At 40.1% G+C, this 11241-nt stretch overlaps 1 protein-coding gene across 3 annotated transcripts in view; it reads right to left on the reverse strand.

Annotated features, from left to right (window-relative positions):
- Positions 1 to 1387: 1387 nt before the first annotated feature.
- The window catches only part of LOC102251567 (zinc finger protein 667-like), a 91658-nt gene continuing 81804 nt past the window's right edge, over positions 1388 to 11241 (reverse strand). The window contains exons 2-3 of one of the 3 annotated variants that reach the window (XM_014535217.1): positions 2605 to 2721; positions 1388 to 2360 (exon numbers count right to left, since the gene is read on the reverse strand). In XM_014535217.1, the coding sequence (XP_014390703.1) occupies positions 1417 to 2172 (756 nt within the window). In that variant the 5' untranslated portion in view covers positions 2173 to 2360; positions 2605 to 2721 and the 3' untranslated portion in view covers positions 1388 to 1416. Of the gene's footprint in view, positions 2361 to 2604; positions 2722 to 2759; positions 2939 to 11241 lie in introns of those variants that run through there. The other 2 variants (XM_014535218.1, XM_005860772.2) reach the window with 2 other exon arrangements.

An 11241-nucleotide genomic window follows, 5' to 3' on the forward strand; every position in this document is an offset into this window, starting at 1 on the left:
CCACTGTGACACTGTGATACACATGTTCATAGGACATCCTGGCCATACCTGTGAGATGCAAATCTCCCAACGGTCATTCCCATCTAGGAGGAAAGATTGTAAGGTTAATACCACACAACACCAAAGACACGATTCATGAAAGGAAAACATGATAAGCTAGATCATTAAAATTAAAAACTTCTGCTCTGTGAAAGACAATAGAAAGAGAGTTAAAAGACAAGTCTCAGACTGGGAGAAAATATTTGCCAAAGACACAACTGACAAAAGACTAACTGTTATCTAAAATATACAAAGAACACTTAAAAGTCAACAATAAGAAAACAACCCAATTTAAAAATGGGCCAAAGATTTTGACCCCTCACCAAAGATGTATGGAGGGCGGAAAAGCACATGAAGATGTGCCACATAGCCCTAACCGGTTTGGCTCAGTGGATAGAGCGTCGGCCTGTGGACTAAAGGGTTCCAGGTTCGATTCCGGTCAAGGGCATGTACCTTGGTTGCAGGCACATCCCCAGTGGGGGGTGTGCAGGAGGCAGCTGATCAATGTTTCTCTCTCATCGATGTTTCTAACTCTCTATCCCTCTCCCTTCCTCTCTGTAAAAAATCAATAAAATATACTTAAAAAAAAGATGCGCCACATAGTATGTCACCCGAGAATACATATCAAAACAACAATGAGATGCCACTACAGACCCATTTGAATGGCCATCATCCAGAACACTGCCAGCACCAAATGCTGGAGAGGATGTGGAGCAATGGGAACTCTCACAATCGCTGGTGGGAAAGCAAAACAGCACAGCCACTTTGGAAGATAGTTTGGTGGTTTCTTACTAAATAAACATATTCTTAACATGTTATCCAGCAATTGCACTTCTTGGTATTTACCCAAAGGAACTGAAAACTGATATCCACACAAAATCCTGACCATATATGTTTATAGTGTAAATATTTAAAAATAGTTGTAGAATAAACATTTATTTATAATCGCCACAACTTGGAATGACTAAATAAACTGGTGTGTCCAGGCAATGGAATATTATTCAGCATTAAAAAGAAATGAGTTCTCAAGCTATGAAAAGACATTGAGAAACCTAAATGCTTATTGCTTCGATTATGTTAGGTCACAATCTTTTGATAATAAATCGAGGACCATTACAAAGACCTATTTACTATTACGATTTCTCAGTAGCATGATGATTGTACCCACTTTCAATTTTAATTTATGACACGGCGTTCCTGAAGGAGTAATACTACTAAGAAATTCAATGGGAAAATTTTCCTTTTCAGCATCATCTGTTGAATCAATGGAATCATCACTCAAATATGTGTGAAAATCTCCGAGTACATCCAAAATTTCATTTAATTTTTGAACCTGCTCATTTTTTTTGAGAAATGATCGCACGTGTAGCCTCACATTTAATGAGGTACATTGTGCCAATAGTTCCCCGTTAGATACATTCTGTCGCGCCGCCGCCTTTTTTCAACTTCAGAGGCACGTTGCTGTTCAGACATTTTCTGTCGATAACGCTGGCTTCTTTCAGCTTCAGATCTACGTTGTGCCAATAGTTGCTCTTCAGATAAGTTCTGTCGCCAACGCCGCCTTCTTTCAGTGTCAGAGGCACGTTGCTCTGCAGACATTTTCTGTCGATAACGCCGGCTCCTTTCGGCTGCAGATCTGCGTTTTGCCAATAGTTGCTCTTCAGATAAATTCTGTGGCCCGGGCCGCCTTCGCCTTCTTTCAGTTTCAGAGGTACATTGCTCTTCAGGCATTTTCTGCTGCGGGACCTGCCTCCATGCGGGGCAGGCAGCCCCACCCACCTGAACGCGTCTGTTGTCCTTGCAGCCTCCCAGGCCGCGGGGTCTTCTCACGAATCTCTCCATCCAGGGTGCTTTCCCTTTCTCCAACAAGGCGATCATATTTGGCTTCTGACGGGACAGTCCGAGAGAGACCAGGGTCTGGTAGTTCTCCAACATGACGTCCTTGTACAGACCTCTCTGCGCGGGGCTCAGCCACTCCCACTCCTCCTGGGAGAAGTAGATGGCCAGGTCCCCGAACGTCACTGCCGCCCTGGACTTGGGCTTCACCCGTGTGGCTGGCACCCTTTCCTCCTCACCCATAGTCCTCGTCTGGGGAGGGGCAGCGCGCAGGGCAGGTGGGGCAGGTGAGCACATGGCCCGGTGCGCCCTGCGCTGCTCAGGTGGAATGGGTTGCTCTGGGCAGCGCCGTCCTGTGGTTGCCCAAGGCCACGTGCGCTCAGCCACGCACCTCGCACCCTGAGCCGAGCCGGGGAAGCACGTTCTTGTCCACAAGACAGTGTTCTCCGAGGACCTCAGCACGCTCGGTTTTAAATATAGAGACACTGCAAAAGAATGAGATAATCTTATATTCACTGAAATCTATGAGATATATGCAATATTCATATATTCCCTCTTCACCATTTTTTAGAGTCCACAGAGTCTCTAAGAAAAAGAGACCCAGATTCTCACTAATCAATCAATCAACATACATTTACTTATTTTAAATAAGTATTTCAAATAGTCCACAATTTATCAGAATGTCAAATAAAACCTTTAGGGATTGGAAAAGTTTTGTGGCAGAATTACCTCTGACAAGTAGAAACTAAGAAGATGAAACAGCTCACATTCTTCATTAAAGCAATTATGTAACAATACCCACTGTGACACACAGAAAGAAGTCAGAGGAGGTGTGCTCTTAGATAGCTGGAAGAAAAGAAAGTGACAATAAAATCAAGCCTAACCTCATAGCCTGAGTCACAATGAGCCACACCTGCAGAAATGACAGGATTTTGACATATGAAAGAACTGGAAGTAATTTTCTTTTGACAGTAAAATGAAATTCTTCTTTAAGACAACCTGGCAGAGATTGCCAAAGAAAAACAAGAAGTCACAAACTAGGAAAGTTCAAGGTCAAAAGCCAGCAGAATCCCAGTGAGGGAAATCATCAAATGCCACTTCAACTCTGGTTGATGGACATGGAATAAATTGACAGCATCCATCACACAGCTGTCCTCCCAAAGGTCGGAGCAGAGGGGCGTGGCAGGCGGGCCAGTTACACAAGCCTCCTTGTAGAGACCTCTGCTCCAGGCTGACACACGTGCTCACAGTGCTAGCATTTTGAAAAATACGTTAACAAAGCTATTCTATATTTCACCTGTAGTTTCATTCCATACAATTCAATAGAAAGAATACACTTTGAGGAAATTAAAATATGTAAGATTTTAAATGAAAACATACAATATTTTCCTTCGTAATAATTTTCCATGAAGTGGAATCATTTGCTTATCTCCTTTCACACCCCATACACATTTGTCAGAAGTTCCTCCTGATTCTTCCTCTGAAATACATCCCAAATCCAACCACTTCTGACCACCCCACCACTGTTACAGTGCTTGTTGGAGTCACCCACATCTCTCATCTGGACAATCCCCTCCTAACTGGTCTTCCTGCTGTTATCCTTAGTCTTATAAAGTTCCTTCTCAACACAGCAGACGAGCATATCCTCTGATCCTTTTAAAGTGCGACACATTTTTTTTTAAAGCAGCAAATTGCATCCTGCTCCTCCTGCACTAACCACTGCACTTCACAGCGAGAGAAAGCGGCAGTGCTCCCAGGGACCCACCTCTGGCTCCTCTGCACCACTGCCTTCCCTTGCTCACTCTGCTTCAGCCACACCCGAGCCACCTCCAGCCTTTGGCCTTTGCACAGTCTGTTCCTTCTGCATGGAATGCTCTTCCCCCAGATAATGGCAGGGCTAACTCTTAATTTGCTTCAAGTGTCACTGTCACTTTGTCAATGAGAACTACCCTTCCCTCTCCAGTCTTCCTTACCCTGCTTCATTTATTTTTTCTCATAGCATGAATCACCCACTACTGTACTATATTATTTATTTGTTTATTAAAGTTGTTGTTAATTCTCTCCCTATTATGATGAAAACTCCAGGAGGAATGAGTCTTTGAGTTGATGCTTATTATATTCCAGGACCTAGAGCAGCAGTTCAAGGCACACAAGTTATTAATAAGAAATATTGGTTGAATGAATGATTTATAGACAGTGGCATAAAAGCTCAAATCACTTGCAGGACTGAGGTAAAATTTTTTTAAAAAAGCTATGCTTTCTTGGAAGACATGAGACAATAGGACTAACTCATAATGATATATTGAATAAATTGCACATTTAAACTGGTGATTATAAACAATAGCAACAACATTTTGAGTTGATCACACAAATTAGGATGTGATTTTAAAATTTCATATTAGGAAATAAGAAATAACTTATAAATAAGAGTTAAAATTATCAAGCTGCTTAAAATGGTTTCTCACCCATTTAAATACATTGAGGATATGAAATCATATTTGAAGAACAGTTATCTTTTCAAAGAACTATTCTATGGATTCCATGGTGCTCTTGTTCCTGGTACTGCCAAGCTCATTATATAGGCTTTCTCTCATCCCAAACCAACCAAGAGGTTAGTGTAAGGATGCCCATTTAACAGATAAGAAAACTGAGGCTTGGGGAAAATTAGGAATCTTAACATACTGGATCAACAGTTGCCTTAATGTCTCTGTGACTTTCTTTATGTTTGGCTTTCCTATTCCTAGAAAAGTTGTCTTTGATTTTGACTTGTTTCAGCCTTGTCTAAAGCATTTTGGGCATACTTATTTAACACATCCAAAACCATTTAGCAGACATTTTGCTAATAGCTTTTGTGATTTTGAAGTTTCATGATATAATTATTTTATTTAAATTTAGTAATTTCACACTAGAAAGGAAAAATGGGGTCCCAAGATTATGGCAAAACTAGTTAGATGAACCATGCCAACTTCAGAGGCATTTAAATATGATTTGTTGAAATCTATTCTAATTAGTTGCCAACATGATCTAGGCACAGGCATTCACTTCATGTTTTTCTTCGAAGTTATTCTTTGCAAACAGGACAAATAGTTAATTTTCATAGAAACTGAGCAATATTAATGTGGCTATTATTGCATAAAACTGTGGAACATACCATAGTGTATGCATTTTTAAAAAGTGAACACACCAGTATAACTGATATTCAGGTAAAGAAACAGAACTAATGGAATTCCAGAAGCTGCCCTCCCACTCCTCGCCCTTCTCATCACCACAGCACCACCCCTCCCCATAAGGGTCATCATGATGCTTGGAGAAATCCTTGTTTCTTCATTTATTTTTCATTATGATTTTTTTCCAGCTTTATTGAGGTATGAGTGACTAAAAAATTGCGTATATTTAGGTCAGTGTATTTAAACCTTTTTCATCTCATGGAACACATAAACTAACTAGTGCCCGGGTGCATGGATTCGTGCACATTTAAAGGAAATTAATTAGAAGGTGGCCAGTGGGGCGGGACTGGGCGAGATAGGCCGGACACGCCCTGGAGCTAACCTCCCGCGGTGGCGCCGCAGCTTAAAGGGCGTCTGTGGAGTGAGTGGGGTCCCTTTGGCAGGTGGGGTCTCTCAGCCTGGCCTGTGGGGATTGGGCCAAAACTGGCTCTCCAACATCCCCCAAGTGGTCCCGGATTGCAAGAGGGCAGTTCTTGGGTGATACACCACAGAATTGGGCTCCCTCCTCTCTGGTTCTGGGTGCGTCACCCTAGAACCACCGCTGCCAAGTCACCACAACTTGGCAGCTGTTGAGCATCTGCCCGCTGGTGGTCAGTGCACATCATAGCTACTGGTTGGATGGTTGGACAGTCACTTAGCCTTTTATATATATAGCTTACTAAAACTCTGCAGTACACATAGAAATACATTTTTTTGCCAATCTGACAAAAAGGAAGGTAATGTTTTGATCCATTTACACTGGATGGCTGCTGTGTTGGCTGTTGTCATTTTTTTATTTATTTGACAATGTAAGGGAAGAGAGGTCAGTGCCTCTGACTAAACAGTCATGCATTGTATGTTTTAAAAATATTTGCTGCACACTGGTTGAAAATCACTCATTTAGGATGGACAATGTGATTTGGGGGGGACTGTATATCAAATAATTTTATATACATATACATTGTGAAATGATTACCACAATAAGTTAATTAACACATCCCAGAGTTACCTTTGTGTGTGTGTGTGTGTGTGTGTGTGTGCAAAGATTACTCACAATCTATTCACTTAGCAAATTTCAAGTATACAAAATAGTATTGTTTACTATAGTCACCATGCTGTACATTGCCCAGAACTTACTCATAAATGAATAATAATTTTGTACCCTATGACCAACAGTTTCCCATTTCCTCAACCCCAGCCTCTGGCAATCAACATCCTGTAAGTTTAACTTTTTAAATTCCACATGTAAGTGAGATCATAAAGTATTTGTCTTTCTGTGTCTGGTTTATCTCACATCACATAATGGCCTCCAGTTTCATTTATGTTGTTGCATATGGATTCTTCATTTCTTTATGGTGTTTCTAAACATTTGGAGATGAAATCCATCTTGGAGCAGCTATGAAAATTGTCAGTCTACAAGTGGACAGGAAAAAGTTGTTGAGCTGGTATATCATGAGTTGTCTTGAAAGCAGTACAAAGATATACTTTTTTCTACATTGTTTTCTCATTCTAACAAGTAGAACTATAGTTTATGTCTTCATGTTCATTTGAATTTTCTGGAGTGTCTAAGTTATTTAATAAGAGAGGAGAGAGAACATAAAGAACTCTTCCTTTAAAGTCTAATAAATAACCAAAAAAGAATTATGTTGTTAATTTAAAGAAAACTTTAGAAGAGATCTTTTTTTTTTTTTTAAATATATTTTATTGATTTTTTACAGAAAGGAAGGGAGAGAGATAGAGAGTTAGAAACATCGATGAGAGAGAAACATCGACCAGCTGCCTCCTGCACATCTCCCACTGGGGATGTGCCCACAACCCAGGTACATGCCCTTGACCGGAATCGAACCCGGGACCCCTCAGTCCGCAGGCCGACGCTCTATCCACAGAGCCAAACCGGCCTCGGCTAGAAGAGATCTTAAGTCAGAAAAGTATTTATACTAAATATTCAGTGAGCTCCCTTTTTACATTAAATGCCTTATCAACAATGTGGTCATTGTATTTTCATATTTAATGAACTGACCTTTTATGCAATTCTTTGCTAATATTAGTGTTGAGTAACTTTTAAAATGTCCAAATGAGGTTAACATTTTGTTCAAGGAGGGACATAGTTGTGTAGATGGCTGTGGTTAGAGTTTTCTTAAGGGAAAATTGGTCTGGGAAAGTAGTTATGTTGAAACCAATCTGCTTAGTGTCATGAAGAGGAATTTTTAAGTAGTGACATCTGTTTGACCTATCACGTTGGAAATGCAAACACTCCAACCACGTAAATTATAGCAAATTCTGTTTGCTACCAAAACTTCAGTTGCTCTGTCCTAGTCTAATCAGAAAAAAAGTACATTATTTTGTATGGTTTTATTTTTGGAAATATGAAATAATATTAAATTAAATTATAAAGTAGATAAACAGAAAAAGAAAAAGGTAATCATCCACAATTACACTATTCACAAATAACTCTTAAAATGCTACTCTCTGTTTTGCCCTTTTTCTCACACATATATGACATGTATTTGTTAATGAGATAGAATAATACTGTATATATTGTTGTGTAATGTGGTTTATTAACGCATTTTAAACATATTGTCACATCATTCATTATCTATATATATGAAAGCCCAGCTACCAGAATGGTGGAACAACCAGAATGATCAGAATGACGGGTGGCTATGACAAGCACTGCAGCAGCCAACCAGCTTGATCCAGGCCCTGATCGGCTCCCAACACCCCAATTGGGGGTGGGGCCAGCCGGCCAACCATCTATGGCCCCTCACCCTGGCTGGCTCCACCCCCAATTGGCCTCCAACACCCCGATCAGGGGCAGGGCCAGTCTGCCAAGCACCCACAGCCCCGATGGGTCCCCATTGGGGTGGGCCGGTCGGACCCCACCCGTGCATGAATTCATGCCCTAGGCCTCTAGTTTATTTATAAATACATTTTATGTTCAAGATATATTTCAATAAACACACTGTTGAGATTTTTGTTAGTTACTTTATCTGTTTTATACATGAGTGCATATGAATATACATACACTGAGTGGCCTGATTATTATGACCACCTGACGTTTGTAGACAAATTAGCTATAATTTCATGCTGAAGTTGCTAGAGGGCCAGACCATTATAAACATCTGAATAGCACAACATACCTAAATATCATTGCTGATCAAGTTCATCCTATCATGTTGATGGCGTATCCCAGGGGTCCTCAAACTTTTTAAACAGGGGGCCAGTTCACTGTCCCTCAGTATCTAAGTATTGTTGCTGATCAAGTTCATCCTATCATGTTGATGGCGTATCCCAGTGGGGAGATGGCTTCTTCCAACAAGACAATGTGCCATGCCACGGTGCTCATATTGTTCAGGAGTGGTTTCAAGGACATGAGGGAGACTTTACCTTGCTTAGGTGGCCCTCACAATCACCAGATCTCAATCCAATTAAGCATTTGTGGGACGAAGTTAAAAGAGCCATCAGGCAGCTGGTTCCACAACCATCAAATCTCACAGAACTGGACAGTGCTATTCATCAGGCATGGTGTCAGATTCCTCACATCACCTTTCAACATCTTGTGGAGTTAATGCCAAGAAGAATCGCCACAGTATTGAAGGCAAAGGGTGGCCCAACAAAGTACTGATGGGGTGGTCATAATGATCTGGCCGGTCATAATAATCTGGCCACTCAGTGTATATATGTGTGCATGTGTGCATGCTAATTATTTGTATTATTTGCCTATTTTTCCATTGGTATCTTTCTCTTTAATATTATTTTCTATGGAATCAACTTAGTAAGGATTTGTCAGATATTCATGACTCAAAATACATAGTTTAAAATTTGTCTTTCAAGTTCGTTTATTTTTAAATTTACATTTAGAAATTTTTTTTCTTCACAGATTCTTTTTCTAATGTGATATTTCAGTAAGAAAATGTCCCCAATACAATTATATAAATCTTCACTCATATTTCCCTTTAATCCATATATGATTAAAATTTATTTTCATTTAGTCTTTAATCCTTGTGTGGAATAAAATAACTTTAGAAAAGCAGAACTTTATTTCAAAATTATTATCAGAATAAAAATTAAAATAAGCACCAGAATTTTTTTTCAAAATTATTATCAGTTTTAAACACATTTGTTGGATAGTGCATTCTCTTCCTCTGATTTGGACTGGCCTTTTTATCTAATTCTAAATTCTTATAGGTGCTTAGATCTATTTATGTTTTCTACTCTTGTTCCATTTATGTAACAATATTTTATCATTGCCATACTAATTAAAAATTTTTTTTAGCTTGATCATGCATTTTAATTTCTGATACGGCATGTCTTCCTCCTTAATTCATGTAATATTATTCCATTTCATTAATAGTAAAGGGAACTTGTGTCAGCATGCTTTCATTTATCTCCTCCAAACCTTTGGCCTCTATTGTCATGTGTTTTACTTCTACATATGCTATACTCTAACCCCACAATATATTGCTATTATTTTTGCTTTAAACAATTACTTATCTAAGGCTAATTGCACTCACTTCTGAGAAAATATCCTTGTGAGGCTCTACTCGATGCCCTCTATGTTAGGAGACATTTCCATTCTGGCTAAACGGAGCACAAGAGAGATCAGACTGGACTCCAGTACTCCAGGCAAAATGTAAGAGCCCCCCTTTGACATTCCCTTTAACCCACCATTTTAGCAAAAGTGGATTCTCATAAAGTCTCTTGTTATTGCGTTACAAAGTAGAAAGGGAGATGGCAAAAAAGGAAGTGAGGCCCAACAGACATTCACCAATCCACCAATGCCCTACCAAGGGATCAGTACCCAGTTAAAGGATGGTCACCCAGGAGTTTCAGTGGTAACAAGAAGCAAAACTGTGAGCTGCTTATAGAGAAGTTTGAAAGGACAGAGAAATGCCAAGTAGATAACTCAGGGGAGAAGGTAAAACATCCTTCTCCCTTCACCAATCCCCCCAAATTATTTCACCACCATATATGAAATAAAGAAAAGTGACTTTGAGTGGGAAGTATTTGTTGCTTGGGGTGATAGGCAAAATATGGAAGGGGTATAATTGGGGTACCCAATTTCTACCAGCTCAGCCTCCTTTAACATCTACATTCCATTGAAGCATCACTACAGATCCCAAGGGTGCCACAGAAGATGATTAGAAATAACTGTCCTAAGGAATCATTCCTTAGTAAGGCACATAGAAGGTTTTCAGTGATTTGGTGCTGCACTCTCTAGTCCTTCTCATTTGAATTCCCATGTTTTCTTTGTGCCTATGTCCAACCATGCAGAACTATTTCCAGGTCCCACAGTGCACTTCATTCTTTGTGTCTCTGTTTCTCTATTGTCTCTGTCTCTCTCTTCAAAACAATGATCTCCTTTTATCTACTAGACAAACATTGACTTATTTGGGGAAGCTGCCTGACAATCTTGTATTAGACTATAAGGGCATAGATGCTTCTATGTGTAGCATAGATGCTTCTATGTGCAGATGTCTACAAACCAGTTAAATTGAGAACCAATTAAAATCAGGTAACCAATCTGGGATTATTGTTGTCTTTACATTCTTTTGACTAGCACACAGTTGTTGACATATAGTTATAATAGGTCAGATGGGAAAGTATCAGTTAGTGATTGCTTTATAATTAAGTACCCCAAAATATAGTATCTTAAAACAAAAAAAAAAACAAAAACCATGTATTTATCCCATAATTGTGTAAATTGATTGGGCAGTTCTGCTCATCTGGGCTGGATTTGGCTGATCTCAGAGGACTTGCTCATGGTTGTCTGTGATCAGCTGGCTGGTCCAAGATGGCCTGAACTAAAATGACTCATCTCTATTATGGATGTGGGCTCTCCTCTGACAGTGGAATAGCTGGAGCATGTTAGAAAGCAGCAGCAGTCTTCTGAGAGACTCAACATAGACACACAGGAGGCCTCTGGAGCTCTAGGCTCAGCACAATGCCAGCTCTGCCATATATATATATCTACACTAATAAAAGACAAAGATGTTAATTGACTGTACCTTCGCTACACCCATCAGCCAATCAGAAGAGTATGCAAATTAACCCAACAAAGATGGCCGTTAAATTTGCATACTGCAGGCGGGGCGGCACAGTGCGATCCGCCTGCCCTGCCACCAGCTGCCGCCTGCCCCACCGCCCACCAGGCTTGCAG

This window comes from Myotis brandtii, unplaced genomic scaffold, assembly GCF_000412655.1.
Source record: "Myotis brandtii unplaced genomic scaffold, ASM41265v1 scaffold14, whole genome shotgun sequence".
Taxonomy (NCBI): Eukaryota; Metazoa; Chordata; class Mammalia; order Chiroptera; family Vespertilionidae; genus Myotis; species Myotis brandtii.